The following is a 17,526-nucleotide window of genomic DNA, read 5'->3' on the forward strand; positions in this document are numbered from 1 at the left end:
TGTCAAACTCCAATACTGCACCGCATCTGACGAGCACGGTTAACCCACTTGTACAGCACCGTAGTTATCCTGGTTATTAAGCCAATTCAATCAGCACAATTTGGTCCAAATTCAAAATCAAGCATTTCTAGTAATAACCATTAGTTATGCATGCCCCATTCATCAAGAATAACCTCGAAAAAAACAATATCAATACTGTACAAGCGCCCGCTTCCAGCTACAAACAACCCCGAACTCCAAACCAATGCCTTATGCCGAAACCCATCCACAACGCCGAGTCCGAGTTAGCATGCATCTGTCCGGAGAGAAAGAAAAGCAAACGGCCTCCGATAAAGAATCAAGTTATCAACAGTCAAGCAATGTCCGCTTCCTGGTCCTCCTCTTCATCTAGTGTCTCCATGGCATCTTTGATATACTGTGCCGCCTGGTGCATCGTCAGTAAACGGAACAGTTTCCCGCAGTATAAGCCACTCACCTTAGGATCCAAATTGAGCGCAGTGGTAAAGTGCTTGATGGCATTCGCCTTGTCGTGAAGCATCTTGTACACCTTCCCTAGCAGATAGTGTACATTGGCCTCGTCGGGCGCAATGTCCTTGAGTATTTTGAGCTCAGCCAGTGCCAGCTTGAGCTCTTGCAATTTCATCAGAGCCCGTGCCTTCCGGAACCGAGCCAAGACTGAATGCGGCGCCAGCGAGGACGCCCGTCCATACTGGATCAGCGCCGCCTTCGGATTGTTCATCTTCTCCAGCACCAGACCGATGCAGCAAACAAGCACCGCGTTGGTCGGGTTGATGCTGGCCGCGTTGCGGAAATGCTGCTCGGCATATTCCAGCTTACCCATCTTCTCGTACACCGTGCCCAGACCGTACCACGCATTGTAGTGACGGCTGTCCGCGCTGATACCTTTCCGGTAGGCCTCCAACGCCTTATCGTATTCCTCGCTAGCAACATACTCGTGTCCCTGCAGTGTAAAGGCATATGCAAACGTCGGATCCAGCTGAGTGGCTCGCTTGAAGCACTTGATCGCCTGGTCATGATCTCGCTGGTGGGAGAATGAGTTGCCCACAGCACACCATGCTTGGGGAGACAGACGATCAATCTCCATCAGCTCGTGGGCGAGATACGCCAGCTCTACATCATTCTTGAGGTGCCACAGCACCGTCGAATAAATTTCCATGTCCTCTAGTCTTGACGGCGCCAGCGCTTTGACGCGGACAAAGTACCGCTCAGCTTCTGCGTACAGCGCCTGCTCGTAGTACGATCGTCCGATCTGCGCCAGCACCCAGGGAGTATCTCGCTGCGGCTGCGGCAACGAGTTAAATATTTGAATCGCCTCCTGACACCGGTAGCGTGACAGGCAAAAGTATCCCGACGCGAGCTTAGAAAAGAGATCAAGGAGCCAGCTAAGGGCCTCGATGTCCTTTGATCGATCTGTCGCGGTACTCTTTGCCTGCGCAGTCGTGCCGCCATTGCTGGCCGACGCAGTGGAGCGCTGGTCTTTGGCATCTGTTTCCGACCCATCCGTCGTTGCCTTTCGACTCCCACTTACAACACGGCCAGTAGTGGACGTGGCCGCTGTGCGACCTTTCGTTCCAGTCGCGCGCGCTTTTTTGATTTCTCTGCCTTCCCTGGGCGCCAGAGCGCTAGTGGCTAATCTGCTAGTTGTCGGCCGAATCTGATTGAAAAGTCGAACGCTGCGTCGCTGAGGCGCTCCGGGTTCCGGCAGCTGCTGGGTCGGCGGGTGAGCGGCCTGGCCAGAAACCGTCCGCTTGCGATCTCCGGCTTGCGGAGCGGAGCCGGGCTCCTTCTCAATGTGTACGTGACTGGGCTCATCATCGACTTTGGATCGCGTCCGCGACTTTACAGTTGTCTTCATCTTTGGCGGTGGATCGGAATAATCGATCTGCTGAATGGTACGATTCCGACGTGCAGGCGCAAGGGAAGGGTCCCACGTGCCGTCTGCAATCGTTCCACGGGCATCTTCCGATTCTGAGGGAACCGGTGTTTGGGACCCCTCGCGGACGACCGCTGCGTTCTGGGAGGTAAAGCTGATGGTGCTTCCATTCAGTTTCTCCCAGAGCGCGGAGCTACCGTACGAGGCTTGGTCGCCCTTGGATGCAGTCGATATGAATGGGTCGAGGTTGGGATTCGTGTTCAGTTGGGTCTGCAGTGGACCATGGGCTGACGCGCTTTTCTCCGATAGAGACGACGTTTCCACTGGCGGTGCCGCAGTAAGCACTGCCATCAATTCCGGTGTCATCCGATAGATGTTAGGTACGCGCACATTCACGCCTGTCGCAGTCAGTCAATGTTTATCAACTGGCCGTTTCTCTGTAACATTACGACACTCACCCATATCGCACAGACCAAGAAAAGCATCCCACATGAAAGGATTAAGTTTCAAAGCCTCTACGTAACATTCAACGGCCTTGTTGGTATCTTTGTACGCCTGCCATAGTTTTCCTTGGAGACAGAGTACTGCAGCCGCATCCGGCAAATGTTGACGGCGTGTTTCACTATGACGGTCTGCAACCAAAGGTTAAATTCGCTGTCAGCGCTCAATTCTTGCCCCCTGACCATATGGAACCATACTGAAGTTATTCTTGTTTGCCCAGAGGCTCTTGCTCCGCTCCAGTGCGGTGATGCCCTCGATATACTTGCCCAGATCCAGACATGCCTGAGCATATACATACGAGCAACCTACATGTGTGCCGCGCGACCCTGAACTGCGACTGTACTCCCAGGCGGCTTTGGGCTGCCCACTCAACAGGTGACAGAGAGCGAGAAGATACGAAGCTTCCGAAGACCGGGGCTCGTACGCATGGAGGCGGCCGGCGAGAAACAGCGCATTGCGAATGAGATTGTTGTCCAGGTGATAGTAAATGAGCTGCCGGAGCTGGCTTGAAATGTGAGACGAGGACGGAGCCATGTTGTGCTGTCAAGGTTAGACACGACGGCGATTGGCGGCAGCAAGAGTCGACAACGAGGGGCGGAGGAAGGATAGGTGACCGAAGATAGAATGTGTAAAGAGAATTGTCCCATGGACAAAAGAAAATAACACTGTGTGCAAAACTCTGAGCAGAGGCACCGACGTCGCAAAAAGCAACAATTGGCGGCTGGGGTTGTGTTTGTTGACACCTGACAAAGGGCGCGCTCAGATAGCGGTCTAAATGCAGCTCCGTTCACGGGAAAAGGCGTGACCAAGTTATCAGCAGCCTTCCTCACTGCCCAAATCTCACTTCACTGTTGATTTGTTTTTGTGTGCCAGGCAGCGCTTAGGTCCAGGCAACCCCAGGCCTTCGGTATAAGGATTGTCCAGGTCACGGAGTGCGAACCCAGGCAGCTATACAAACATCGGTAGCGCAGGCAATCGCATACCGAACGGGCAAAAAGAGAAACGAATCCACGGCGTCGGGTCAGCCGGGGAAGAGGGAGCACGGGGGTGCGTGTTTAGATCGTGGTGATGATGTTTGGCTTTGGCGAGGCCTCCGAGTGTGGCTGGTGATGAGGCGGTGTGTGGCGGGTGCTTTGGTTAGTTACTAATTGCCTGATTAGGTAATGTTAGGTGTGCATTATGACAGCTTTCGGCGAGGCCAGGACACGACAACGAGCTCATGAATGCCCAGTCATAGATCGACATAATGGCGCAGGTATGGCACGTTTGAACTTGCTCTGAGAATCCGGCAATCTGACCGATTGAACTCTAGAAAGCAGCCAAATCCCTGGCCTCGCGAAACACGGCCACCCTGAACCGCACCCATCTGATTACGCTCGTTCTCCATACCGTTTTCTTGCTGCTGCACTTCCTCTTCAATCGCCCCCGGTCCTTGAAGCCATACTTTGGTCTTACACTGCCAGCATTGGGCATTGAATTCTATCTCGAGCGTCTGGGTCGACCTCGCTACCACCCTCAAGATGGCTCTCTGAGATCAGCTGGAGCGGACCTGGGAGCCCGCGGAGTGACCGAGTACATGTGGGACGTGCTCTACTGGACCTGGGGCTGCATGGGCGCTGTTTGTGTCTTTGGCGACCGTGCCTGGTGGCTGTGGATTGCGGTGCCACTATACTCAATCTGGCTGTTGGTGACAACGGTATCTGGCGTGAGGAAGAGTTTTGCTGGCTTAGGAGGTGCGGATGCTCCAGTGAGTAAGAGGCAGCAAAAGCTGGAGAAGAGAGGCGGGCAGTATGTGCAATATCGATAAGGGGACGTCAATCCTATGTTCCAGAAAATCTTATCCGAATAGAGCGTTGTCTTAAGTGAACTTGGATGCTAGCCGTAGGGGTACATGACTTCATGTCGATTCTCGTGTCTATGATATACAATATACGAATAATATTGCAAGGGCATGGAAACATGAAAACAGCCGCCAACAAACCCAGAACTTCACCCTTGACATGATACACAACACGCGTCAGTGACCGGGCAATAAACAAAATCACGGAAAAGTTTCGAGTGTAATCGAGGCCATTCGAGCGGGTTTCGACTAGAAGACCCCGAAATATGCCACATGAGTGCTGACAAATCAACAGCGTTGTTCCAACAAATGAAGTAGATCACAGTTCGTCTTTGATCATGCTCGTGGTATTGCCAACCGAGCCATTATTGTCTTCGGTAGAAACGGCAGCGTCGGCATTTGAGCTGGTATCAGGTTCATTCGTAGAGGATGAAGCGCTTTCTGTGGGCTCTTGCTGCCCAAGCGGATCTGCGGGATTCTCTTGCTCAGAATCGGAAAGCAGATCCTCAATGACTGGACTGGCCATGGAGGAGCTGCTAGTCAAGCTCGACGCAGCAGCGTTACCGCTGGGCTTGCCGTGGAGGGCAGATTTGATGTCTTCTTGCGCGGAAGAAACAGCAGCCTCAACATAACCTGATTCAGCACTCGATACCTCCTCACTCACGCGGGATGAGACCACGGATTCGTCGGCCGCAGTGGAAGCGGTCTGGTCTCGAGACTCGCTACTTTCGGTACTCAATGGGGACTCAGTTTGATCATTTGTCGGCCCTTCAACGTCCTCCAGAGACTGCGAAGGACTCGCGTCGCGAGACACTGGGGCAGTATCACCATCATGGCCCCCCTGCGATGTCGTAGATTCCCCGTCCACGCGAGTTTCATGGGTGCCCGAAGAAGCATCGGAAACGCCACTCTCCTGATCATCAGTCTCAGGGGCAGGAGGGACTCCATCACCGTTTGCGGAAATAGAGTCGAACCCTTCATCAGGCGAAGCGGTCCCAGGCTTCGGAAGAGGTGGTGGCGGCTCCTCCCTTGTCTCAAAATTATCGCTAACTTCACGTGCTGCGATCTTCCATCTCCCTACTTCCTTGAGCCTTGTCAACTCCTTTGCTGCATCCTCAGCCATCGTCATTCCCCGAGAAAGAAGTTCGCCAGCCGCCGCCTGGACCTCTTCGACCTTCTCATGGTTCAATCCTGACTCGATCACTTCGCGCCGCCAGGCGTCAAACTGCTTCCGCGTCTCGTGATACTTCGCCCAATCTTTGTACGTCACACCATCCATCCAAGCCCAGCGCATGCCAATCTCCTGAAGGCCAAGATCGCGAATGTGATCGAGAACTTCCACCGTAGACCTTGCTGCTTCCAAAACCTTGCGTACCAACTCTTGCTCGGAATTATTGTACCATTCCCTCAGAGCGTGGGCTTTGTCCTTGATGGCCACACCCGCGGAGCGGACGGTTTCATTGAGCAATCGCAATGCGGCGTCCTCGTCCTCGGGGGCATCATGGGGAGGTAGACCCTCGATGATGTTGTTGATTTGTGCCCTTACGTTGGAAAGTTCGCTATCTATCACAGACTCCACAGCCTGAAGGAGCGTCTCCCCTTGCTGTCGTGATGTTGCTTCCCAATGTCCCGCTGCGATCTCACGAACGCGGGCACTTAAATCTTCAATCCCGTTATCGGCAGCAGCAGCGAACTTCATTTGCCAGTTCCGCAAGTCAGAGGCAACTTGCTCCCGAGCATTGGCAATTTTCTCCTCCGACGTAAGAGAGGTCTTCTTTTGCACAGAAGCATCGCTGGAAGTCGTGCTCGGACTTTCGGAAGAGACGGCCTGGGTCGACACAGTCGGCACAGTAGTAGATGGGGTTGATGTAGAAGAGATCGACATTATCGATGTTATGGAGCTATTAATGTCAGCAAGCCGTCAGACATTCCTTGCTGCTCTTCGCTTACCTGACAGGCTCCTCGACCGCAGTCCGCACTTTCCTGCCGTCACGGTACGATGCCAGTCGTGCCCCAATCTTGATAAGTTGGGGCTCGACATTTTCAGAATAGAGTCCCTTGATGTTCGGCCAAACTGTATCGCGGACAAAGGTCACCAGCCAGCATCCTGCCCTCTGCGAGTATGGAATGGCAGTGCCGAGAACAAATCCTTGCCCCGTGGTATATGCCTTAATGACGAATGGTTTCGATCGGACATACAGAGGGCTAATGAATTGTTCACGGACTCCTCTCGTCTTCGCTACAACTGGCTGCCAATACGGTGACGCGATATCTGCCGCATACCGAACTTGTGGAGCCACGGCAGATTCATAAATGTCACCAGTCCGTTGTCGCGCCGACTCCAGTTTCGGCACAACAACTGTCTGCCATTGCTCGCGTCCGTATCCAGCCACCTTGTTTAGCACAGGTTCGGCATAACTGTCATAACCCTGTTTTGCCAGCTTGGACGTCGGGACATAAACACGCTCACGGAAAGTGCGCACATATGGAGTGGCGGCGTCCACGTAGGGTGCCGCATACGTCTGATAGTAAGGATTCACGTAGGGGTCGACGTAGGACCGCACAGCCAGGTACGGTCGACACACGCGAGGGGACGATTCGCTCAATTCGCTGATGTTTGATGGGCAATGGAAGAAGGGCGTAAGCACCGCATACCATATGCACAGTCTAAAAACCAACTTAGCCCCGGTCACATTGCGACGGAGAAATCTGCCTAGCATACCTGACAATCAGAGCCACTGTCCAACGTAGATAACCCGGACGGGATCGCGCCATTTTCGTCTGCTCCTGATTCTCTGGTTCCCGTCCCGCCGCGATCCGTCCATCGTCTGGCCCTGCCATTCTCCGGCCGGCGTGAATGGAGAGCCGCGTCTAGATATTGAGGAGTCCCGGAGACGCCGCGCGTCTGTTCGGTCGGTTTAATTCAGCCAACGACCTCAAGAGTCAATGCGAAGATTCATACCGCGGGAACGCAGCAACAAAAGCCGCGCTCACTTCCCTTCAGAGCTAATATAAGAACCCCTAAACCACAAGAACTCGAGAACGAGCTTGTGCGCGTCAGAGTTTCACGAAACGGATTGTTTACCGCGGCCAGGGCCCACGCAACATGCGGAAACCGTTTGAAACAGAGGCCAATCAAGTCAACTAATGCACAACGGCCGTTTGAGGATTCGTAGATGACACAATCGGGGTATCGTGTGTCAGAAATGGAGGGTGTTCGCAGGGGTCATAGCTCCATCTGTGGCGTCTCACTGCCCTGCGCCAGTGATACAGTATTGTCACAAATTCCGCTGCGGAAGTCGTAAAATTACGGTATTTGTGTGACATCTTGTACTAGGCAGAACTGCTTAGTCAGCATTGCCCGCATTTGGCACTTTTCGGAGACGAAGAGTCGTCGGCATTCGCCGTCATCTTTGAGCTTCGACGCCACTCATATCCAGCGTCGATCGTGGAAAATTCCATGCTGGATCAGCGTCTGACATTTTTATCGTCTCGCCGTCGATGAGAATTACATGCGGGTGATTTTTCGCTTCCAACGCCGAGCGCCGCCCCGGTGAGATGATGTTCGATTGTGTCCTCTGAGAAGCTGCCCATGACGGAGCACGTGGAGGCCAAAGACAAGCTCCCGCGCCGCCGCGGGAGCACTGACTCGCTTCCTGATATCATGAATGACCCTGCATTTGACACGAACACGGATGCTAAGGGCAAAGGAGTCGACGAGCCCGACACATGTCGGATATGCCGCGGAGAGGGGTCGGAGGACGATCCTCTGTTCTACCCTTGCAAGTGCAGCGGGAGCATCAAGTTTGTGCATCAGCCGTGCCTGATGGAATGGCTGTCACACTCGCAGAAGAAACACTGCGAGCTGTGCAAGACACCGTTCCAGTTTACCAAACTTTATGACCCCAATATGCCAGAGGAACTCCCGACTCCGATTTTCGCCAAGGAGCTTGCCATACACGCCGTTCGCACGCTGATTACATGGCTACGATTTCTGCTTGTTGCATTCGTTTGGCTCGGGTGGCTACCCTGGTCGATGCGTGCCGTTTGGCGGGCGCTTTTCTGGCTGGCTGACGGCCGTTGGCCCAGCGCGGATCTGACACCACAACCTGCTCCAGCGTTGAATCACTCGGATCTGTGGCCATCGGGCGCAAACGGATCTAGTGTCGTGAACAGCTCCGTGACATCCGAGCAGCCTACCATCTCCGCTGTCCCCTCCAGTCTCCCGCAAATCCTGTCTCCGATGTCATCGATGCTCAACTTGTCGTCGGGAAGTGACGTGTTTGTGGATCTTGCCAAACGAATTTTTGCGAGCATGTTTACCGCGGTAATATCGGGCGGCAATCTCACCGACGCCAACAGAACGACGACTATTCGACAACGTCAGCCGTCGTGGTTGTCCGATGTCGCCTTTCTGAACTCCCTCACGTCATCCCCTACCTTGAACAACATCGTCATTGATATCCTGGAGGGACAACTCATCACGTTGCTGGTAGTGGTGTCCTTTATTCTGGTCTTTCTGATTCGGGAGTGGGTTGTGCAGCAACAGCCGGCCGTTGACATGGCGGAAGAGGATCGCAATGCGATGGCTCAGTTGATGGTTGGAAATCAGGACCGTGCAGAGAGGCAAGAACCACCAGCTCGTGCAGAGCGCCCAGCAGTGGTCATCCGTCCGTTGAATGTCGACGGCCCTGCACCCGCACAGGCTCAAGGAGGGGCTGGCTCTGCTCGAGATGCTAATCCGCGTGAAAATCCTCCAGGGGGAAACGGAGCATCGAACCCGGAGGTCATCAGGTTGGACGCTCGCCCAATAGTCGTCATGCATGCACGCCCCGGATCATCTAACTCACCACCGACGGTAGAGTCACGCAATCTTCAGGATGGCACATCGGCCAATAACCGGATCGGCGAGGAGACCAGCAACAGACCTGCGACCAACCAACAATGGCCAGGACTTGACACATTTAAAGAGTTGTGGTCTCGTGGTAACGGTAATCCGGATGAGATTTTAAGGATAATCGAAGAGGAGGGTCTCCAGGACGAACTCGGCTGGATTGTTTCCGCCATGACGCGTCTCAAACAAGTCAACATGGCGTTGGTCGAGAGCCAGGGCAATGCAGGTGCAGGCCCCAGCGGTCTCCGTCGACCAGCGGATGGCGGATCTGAGGGCCAAGGTGATCCTGGACTGGTCGCCGCGCAGCTCACCGCAGATCGCATTCGCGCTGCGACTGGCGGCGATCCTACAGTTACCGTTCGGATCCTGCCGAGAGGTGCAGCTGGCCGGCCTCCCGCTGCCAGTGCGGACCATGATGCTGGTGAAGGCCCCAGTGGACTCGGGCGGCACGCCCAGAGGCAGTCCGACAATACGACGCAAAGCGGTGATCAGTCAGATTGGGAGACAGTCGCCACGCAGTCCGATGTTGGCCATCAAAATGATCCTACCCCTCAGGCCAACCACGACGATCATAACGACCATAGTAGCCATGGCGGCCATGACAACGATAGCGACCATGGCGACCGTAGTGATCATGATGACCACGAAGCGAATAACATTGGAGCCAATAACGCAGATGCTGCGCCTGTTCCTCAGGGTTTCTTTGATCGAGTGATCGACTGGCTTTGGGGAGATGCTGCTCGTCTTCAAGCACGATTGAACCAGAATAACCGCACTGGTGAAGATCGAGTTCCACATGCTCCTCTCGCTCCTGCAGGAAACAGACAACCAAATGCAGATGAACGGCAAGGAGAGAACCAGGGGCGCGACCCAGGCCCTGCTGCCGATGCCAACGATATTGACGCGGCCGAGGACGGTGACGACTTCGAGGGTATTTTAGAACTGATTGGGATGCAGGGACCGATCTTTGGGCTTCTCCAGAACGGGGTCTTTAGTGCGCTGCTCATTTCCTTCACCGTCGCCATTGGGATTTGGCTCCCATATCTGTGGGGGAAAATCGTGCTCGTCTTCCTCACGAATCCAGTACAGCTCTTCCTTGGTGTTCCCTTGGCTGTCATCTCCATTACCGCTGATATTCTCGTTGACACGCTGATTGGAACCGCTGGATACGTGTTTTACCTGGCGAGTATTTTACTTAAAGTTGCCTTACGACCCTTGGGCGGGGCGGTGCCTCTGCCAAACTGGGTTCCGGCGAACTTTTCGTTCAACCGCGCGTCTCTCTCACTTATCGACGGCAGCAGCCGAAGACTTAGGAGAGTGCTGAAAGGAGTTTTCACTTTTCATGAGTCTGAGCTGCCAGTTTTTTCGGTCCTCGCGCACCAGGCTCTGCGCATGCATGAAGAACGCCTCCTTGAATTCCTTCGCTGGGTTGTCCATTTAGGGGAGACCGTGTATCGTGAATACACGGCGATAAAGACGCAAGGACGACCGACGTTCAGCATTTCCGTCGCTGACATCTGGGCATTTGTGTCCGGATTGCTCAGTAAGGTGCAGGCCATGGATTGGTCTTCACTCTACTCATTTAATCTGTTCAACTGGCTCAAAGGCGAGATCGTTGTCAACATATCCGGCCAGGTGCCTGCCGATCAGGATCTTGTTCGATGGGACACCAAAGACCGGCTCATTGCTATCCTAATTGGGTACATGTTTGCGTCTCTCCTCGGCATCATGTACCTCAAGATCTCCGCCTTCTTTTCTGGTGTAAGGCCAGGCCAAAGAGTGGATGGCCTTGTGGCAGACGTGCTTCTCCAAGCTGGCGGCGTGATGAAAGTGATTCTCATCATCGGTATCGAAATGCTAGTATTTCCGCTTTACTGCGGAATCCTTTTGGATCTTGCGTTGCTGCCACTCTTCGAGAATGCAACAGTCGCGTCCAGAATTGAGTTCACCAAGTCGGCGCCGCTCACGTCTGTCTTTGTGCACTGGTTTATCGGAACGTGTTACATGTTCCACTTCGCACTTTTTGTGTCGATGTGCAGGAAGATTATGCGAACTGGCGTTCTCTGTAAGTGATGAAACTTCTTACCCGGATGAATTGCAGCTGATTCTTGTCCAGACTTTATTCGGGATCCCGACGACCCTACGTTCCACCCAGTGCGAGATGTTTTAGAACGGAATATCTTAACCCAACTACGAAAGATTGCTTTCAGTGCTCTTGTGTACGGAGCTTTGGTCATCGTGTGCCTGGGAGGTGTCGTCTGGGGTCTTGATTATGCAGTCGACGGTGTTCTCCCGATCCATGTGTCGTCCGAAATTCCCGTCCTTGAATTCCCAGTGGACCTCTTGTTTTACACCTTTGTAATGCCGTATGCGATCAGGGCTTTGAAGCCGTCAGAGGCGTTCCAGCAAGCTTACAGCTGGTGGTTCCGCCGCTGTGCACGGTTTCTGCGCCTATCGCACTTTCTGTTCGGGGAACGGCGCCGCGACGAAGAAGGCCATCATGTTCGACCCACCTGGCGAGATGTCCTGCAGGGTAAGAAAGGGGATCCGAATCGCCCGGTGATCACCGAAGAGGATCGGAAACGTGCCCTGGAGAAAGGCGATGGTGTCTACTTCCAGCGTGACGGAAAGTTTGTCCGCGCTCCTGCCTCGGACCAGGTGCGCATCCCGAAGGGAGCCAAGGTATTCCTGGAAGTTACCGAGCACAACAGACGAGTGGATGGCCTGCCGGACTCGGACGATGGACTGCACGGCCGGAAGAACAGCATGTTCACCAAGGTGTACATCCCGCCGCATTTCGGCCTGCGCATTGCCGTGTTCATTTTCAGCATCTGGGTATCTGCAGCGGTGACGGGCCTCAGCGTGACAATCGTTCCACTGCTGGCTGGACGGAAGATGCTTTCGTGGGTCTTCCCTCCGTCTGTGCAGATCAACGATCTCTACGCGCTGTCTGCCGGACTTCTCACCTTTGGTTCTATCATCTACGCGCTGGTTTCCATTTATTCATGGATCGTGTCGCTCAGGGAGAGAGCGCAATCACTTCTCATGCCGCCGCGTCAAGCCGTTTCGAAGATGTCGGAGGGAGCTCTCCAGTTCCTGCACCTGGTGTATGTGTCGACGGCGTTCATTGTGGTCATCCCATTCCTATTCGCATTGCTCACAGAGCTATATGTGCTCATCCCTCTACACACGTACTTCCATATGTCGGAGACACACGTCGTCCACCTTGTTCAGGACTGGACCCTGGGTGTCCTCTACGTGCAGGTGGCGCTGCGGCTCGTCCAGTTGCAGCCGCACTCCCGGCCTGCGCTGGCTCTCAATGCCATCATCCACGATGGATGGCTTCGACCGAACGCGCGCCTTGCCACACGAGCATTCATCCTGCCAGCAATCATCTTGTCGGCCGCCGCTGTGGCATTGCCCCTTGTTATTGGCTTTCTCGCCAACATCCTGGTCTTCCGGGATGCCAGCGACGTGGTCTATGCCCAAGTCTACCGCTACGCGTATCCGGCCACTATGCTGGCGGGCGTACTGGCATTGTTGATTTACTTGTTGCGGAAACAGATTGGAGTATGGAAAGCGCACATTCGGGATGATGTCTACCTGGTCGGCGAGCGACTGCACAACTTTGGCGAGAAGCACGCCCGAGATGTTACCCCGATGCCGCCACGGGTGACTACATTAGTTTTTTTTTTTTTTTTTCTTTTATTGTTATTTGTAAATTAGACACCCCTAGAGCATTGTTATGTATTCAAAATTGCATCGTGTTATGTCTATCAACAGAGGAGATTGATGATTGCTAGTATCACCAGCTTTTCCAGTTAGGGTCAGCCCTAACCCTAAGTCAGGCTCAACTTCTGGCTCCGTAACGCCATTGTCTTGTTCAAACCCTTCATGAATGCTATGCCTAAATTTCCCCATAAGCCATCAATGCGCACTGCGATTGGCCACAACAGTCACTTCAATTCTTCCTTCCAAGCCAACCCATCGTCTCGTCCATGGATGGTGCACTCCGTCGGAATCGGCTCAATTTTGGCCCCGCTCCCAGTAAAGAATGAGGTTGCCTAATCATGTGACCCATTCTCAGTTGGCCAAATCCTCTATCCGGGGCCCTCTCTGTCGCCGAATGCCTCCCTCTTTGTCTCTCTTCTCTCATAGAGAAACGGAGATCTTGATGTTGAATCGAGCGTTGATAACTTTTTTTGGTAATACAGGATTCACGCTAAACTAAAGGCGGAAATTTCACGTGCCTGGTGCATTCTCGATGCGGAGATGGGAATCCCGCCGGCTGGGCTCCGATTGGTCAGGCAGCATCATTCTGGACCAAGCTGGATCCCACTTCCAATTTGGTGCTGCCTGCATCCTTACATATTCTCGATTTATTCCACCGGGAACTTCGATTCCTCTGCCTAGACGAGCTTTTTGCGTGAAATATATGGGTTCGAAAGAATCGGCGGACGAGCGCGATTCATGCTTGTATTAGTATAAAAGCTGTTTTTCCCCAAACGTTTTCTTGAAGTCCCGGAATCGAACCATCCGCCGTGGACATGTCGGTTCTTCGCCAGGAGGGTCCATCATACCTCCAACGACGCTTAACGAAGCTGTATACGGATACAAAGGCGCATTGCGAGAATGTAGCGACCGCGGCAAGGCCCGATGATGATCCGGAACTCGTGGCGCTGCAGCGGAAATTTCGCACGCAGACGGATCGGCTCCTTGCGTGGGGTCTGGACTGGAGTGATTCCAAGGCCGCTCAGCCAAACGATATCGACGAGTCAATAACGCAAGCCGGGTTCAGCGATGTGGTCGCCAGTGTCATGTCGTCGATCCAGAATATCCTCAACGAGGCGGACCGTCTACGGCAACCGGAACCGCCGCCGGCTCTGCCGCCCAAGGGAGGAGGAGCAGAAGGAGCAAGTTCAGGCGATCTCCCGTCGAAAGCTGACCTATATGTGCAGCCCAAAACGCATTGGACAGAAGAGGATATCAAGCGGTCGCATGAGCTGCTGGATGATTTGACGTCGTGCATCGACACGCTGTATGAACTGTCAGAGTCCCGCCGGAATATGATGGCATCGGAGTCGAGCAATTCCAAGGGACGATCGCAGACGGCTGGTCCGAAGCCATCGAAGCGCAGTAAAGAACCGCTACGATCAATGTCCTATGACTCCAAGTCACCGATGTTGACCAAGGGATTTGTTGCAGAAAGTCCGTCGGAAGTGGAACCTCCCTTTGGTTTCCCGCAGCACAGGCAGCAGCAAGTTGAAATGCCGCAGTGCGCGTACTATGCTCCTCAAACATCGACTCTTCCGGAATTTTCGGAGCAAGAACACATCCTACCCGAGTCGTTTGCGGCAACAAAACATTTGCACATTGATCGATCCGCCCTCCAGCTCTCCGGCGCTTCACATGCCCGCAGTCCGCCGCCATATGAGCAGGTTGCTCAATCAACCAACTCGCGGGTCATTGGCCGAATCCAGACCTCCGCAACGCCTTTTATGACTCGGCTGACCCAGGAGTCCACCCTGCCCATCTTGGTCGAGTTCGTGCCCATGATGCTAGAGGCTCAAAATTCGGTTACGATTCCGCCAAAATCTCGGTTGGACAAGCTCCATCGCAGTCTGGATCAGCTGGTGGAGAATTCACGAGTGTCTCACCTGGGCCTGCTGCGTTTCTTGGGGTACTACATCGACATGGCCAACGCTCGGTATGCGTTCGTGTACCAGATGCCTATTGACTATTTTCCCTTCCTGAGCAACCCCAGCAATTTGCTCAAGGAGCTTAAGCCTAAGACCCTGGTGTCGCTTTTTCACACTGGAGACGAGCAGCATCAAGACATTCCTGTGCCTACGTTGGAAGTCCGGTTTCGCCTGGCGTACAACCTGCTCCTGGCAGTCTTACATTTGAGAAGTCAAAATGTCGTCCACGGCAACATTAACAGCAGTAACATCGTTGTCTTCCCCGGACTAAAGGATCCAAGTCGTAACGACGGCGGGAGCCTGGTTGAGGACCTCCGTCATCCGTATCTGACGTCGCTGGCGCAGTTCTCTGGAAACGAGCCGACACCGGAACCCCTCTCCGCCAGCATGTACCGACATCCTGACGACAAGCGGCAACTAGACGACCATTCTGCCTGGGCATATGATCTCTACTCTCTGGGTCTGGTGCTACTGGAAATTGGTCTTTGGGCCCCCATCAGCCGGCTCTGGAAGATGAAGTACAACAACGCCATGTTCAAACAGAGGATCGAAAATGTGTACATCAACAAATTGGGTCCCAAGTGTGGCAATACCTATCTCCAGGTTGTCCAGCTTTGTCTCGACGCCCCGAATTTCCTGCTCTCGACGGACCCGATGGGCGACCTGCGCCTGCGGTTGCCCTGCGTGTTTACCTATCCGAGACAGGAGCTGGTTGACCCGGACAGCACCTTTGCGTTCTCCACCAATTTCCTCTTCACGTTGACCAAGATCATGGCCCGCTGCTGTGCGATGGACATTTTCAATCCGCTGCCGGCAGAGGAGTTGGATGACTGTCTCCCGCTTGCCATGGAACGCGATTTCGAAGCGGAGTCCGAAGACTCGTTTACCGAACCTCAACCGCAGCAAATCCGCCGGGAGAACCCCGTACGCACTGGCCCAACGGATGATCTCGCTACAGGACAGGAGAGGAAGGTTCGGAAGCGGACGCTGAAGAAGTTGACGACGGTGGAGATCCCTCAGGAGGATCTCAACAAGTGGAATCTCTACATCATGCCGAGACTCAGCAAGTATCTGCAAAAGATCCTCCGTGACTCGTCGGAATCCTGTTCGGCTTCGTTGATGATGACCGGCGAGTCAGCCGAAGCTGCCAAGCCGACCATTTGCATAACGTGCACCAACGTCAAGAAAGTGCGCACTCTCTTGAAGAGATACTTTGAGATGCAGCCCGGGTGGGATTTGGTCGTTCTCCGAGGCGAGATCACCAGGTCGAAAAACCCTCGACGAAGGCGCCCCAAGCCGCGATGTCCTAGCCCAGTGAACTCGACCGAGCCCGAGCACCACATTTCCGACCTCAATCCGCATTATCAGCAGAAGCCGCTCTGTGGGGCGTCCATTGGTGCGTTCAAGAATGAACAACATCTCCCTCCGGTGACATACGGCGGCGCGATTTTGGTCGATGGGGTCCCGTATGGCATGACGGTCCACCACATGCTCGAGTGTCCGAGCGATGATGAAGAAGAAGAATATAGCGAAGATCCTCCGCGATCGTCTGCGCACTGGAGCGGAGGCCTGGGAGGTGCGGATGACGACTTTTCGTACGTCTGGGAGGATGACGGCTCCCACTTCGAATTCGAAGTAACGGACGAGGAGGACCAGGGCCAGGAGTTCAGTGACTATTGGGTGTCGGATGACGAATTCGATGAGGACGATGATTTCGATGCGGAAGACGACGCAGCGTCGATTGGAGACACGGCTGGGGTTGAGCCAGGTGACGAACCGCCGCTCATCGTCACGCAGCCAGCGCTCGACGACGTGCACGAGGACTTTTTCCCATCGCTCGAGGATCGTGATGACGAACACCTCGCATCACACACACTAGGCCATGTGCACGCCTCCTCTGGACTTCGCCGGTGGAGGCGCAGTGGTGTCAAGCACGAGATCGACTGGGCTTTAATCCGGCTAGATGAACATCGGCTGGATCCGCGAAACGTGATTGTCAATCGATCAGAGGGCGGCCATCCTCAGATCCATCTCGACAAGGTCGCACGCATGGAGGAGCTGGGTGGATTGCGAGTTCATTGCTGCGGGCGCACCAGCGGCCTGCAGAGCGGGAGGATCTCGCCAGCGATGACGCTCGTCAAGCTACAGGGGCGAGAATCTTTTTCGAGCAGCTTCTGCGTTGATGGAAATTTTGGAGGTACGTTACTCTTTCTTTCTCTTGTCATTGTCTTTTTTTTTTTTTTTTTTACTAACTTTTCTATGTACAGTGCCCGGCGACTCTGGTGCATGGGTCTTTGAAAAATCCACCGGCCGCGTCTGCGGGCACGTCCTGGCATGGTCGGATAGGAATCGCGTCGCCTACATCGCACCGATGCAGGTTCTGCTCGAAGACATTGCACGCACACTCGGGGCCTGCTCCGTAACGCTGCCTGGCTGCCGAGAGGAAGGCACGATCAATGTTTCCTCTGCTGCTGTGAACACGTTCGCGCTGGACGCGTACGAGTCATCGTCACATGAACAGCAGCGCCGTCATGGCATGGTCGCCTCCATTAGGAGGCAAAGAGAGGAGCAATTACCCGTCGATATTGGCCCGCCTGGGGCAATGCCCCTGCGGAGCATGCCACCGGCGTATCGCGAACGGCCCCCTTCGTGGATTGCCCAGGCAGGAAGGGATGGGGCAACTGTGAGCATGACATGA

The 17,526-nt window shown here is 54.2% G+C and overlaps 5 protein-coding genes across 5 annotated transcripts; 3 read left to right on the forward strand and 2 right to left on the reverse strand.

Moving 5' to 3' along the window:
* Window positions 1-352: 352 nt before the first annotated feature.
* VTN49DRAFT_5783 (uncharacterized protein) lies at window positions 353-2,929 on the reverse strand (the record flags this gene model as incomplete). The annotated part of the gene is made up of 4 exons (XM_069413878.1): window positions 353-424; window positions 476-2,292; window positions 2,353-2,526; window positions 2,593-2,929. The coding sequence occupies 4 exons, from the start codon at window positions 2,927-2,929 to the stop codon at window positions 353-355; spliced, it is 2,400 nt and encodes a 799-aa protein (XP_069266506.1).
* Window positions 2,930-3,641: 712 nt separating this feature from the next.
* On the forward strand, window positions 3,642-4,202 carry VTN49DRAFT_5784 (uncharacterized protein; the record flags this gene model as incomplete). Its single annotated transcript, XM_069413879.1, has 2 exons — window positions 3,642-3,650; window positions 3,708-4,202. The coding sequence occupies 2 exons, from the start codon at window positions 3,642-3,644 to the stop codon at window positions 4,200-4,202; spliced, it is 504 nt and encodes a 167-aa protein (XP_069266507.1).
* Window positions 4,203-4,554: 352 nt separating this feature from the next.
* Window positions 4,555-7,076, reverse strand: VTN49DRAFT_5785 (uncharacterized protein; the record flags this gene model as incomplete). Its single annotated transcript, XM_069413880.1, has 3 exons — window positions 4,555-6,136; window positions 6,186-6,902; window positions 6,958-7,076. 3 exons carry the CDS (start codon window positions 7,074-7,076, stop codon window positions 4,555-4,557), a joined length of 2,418 nt encoding a protein of 805 aa, XP_069266508.1.
* A 751-nt stretch (window positions 7,077-7,827) lies between these two features.
* VTN49DRAFT_5786 (uncharacterized protein) lies at window positions 7,828-12,998 on the forward strand (the record flags this gene model as incomplete). The annotated part of the gene is made up of 3 exons (XM_069413881.1): window positions 7,828-11,194; window positions 11,246-12,801; window positions 12,978-12,998. 3 exons carry the CDS (start codon window positions 7,828-7,830, stop codon window positions 12,996-12,998), a joined length of 4,944 nt encoding a protein of 1,647 aa, XP_069266509.1.
* A 678-nt stretch (window positions 12,999-13,676) lies between these two features.
* On the forward strand, window positions 13,677-17,526 carry VTN49DRAFT_5787 (uncharacterized protein; the record flags this gene model as incomplete). Its single annotated transcript, XM_069413882.1, has 2 exons — window positions 13,677-17,025; window positions 17,096-17,526. The coding sequence occupies 2 exons, from the start codon at window positions 13,677-13,679 to the stop codon at window positions 17,524-17,526; spliced, it is 3,780 nt and encodes a 1,259-aa protein (XP_069266510.1).

This window comes from Thermomyces lanuginosus, assembly GCF_041956635.1.
Source record: "Thermomyces lanuginosus strain ATCC 200065 unplaced genomic scaffold VTN49scaffold_35, whole genome shotgun sequence".
In the NCBI taxonomy this organism is placed as follows: Eukaryota; Fungi; Ascomycota; class Eurotiomycetes; order Eurotiales; family Trichocomaceae; genus Thermomyces; species Thermomyces lanuginosus.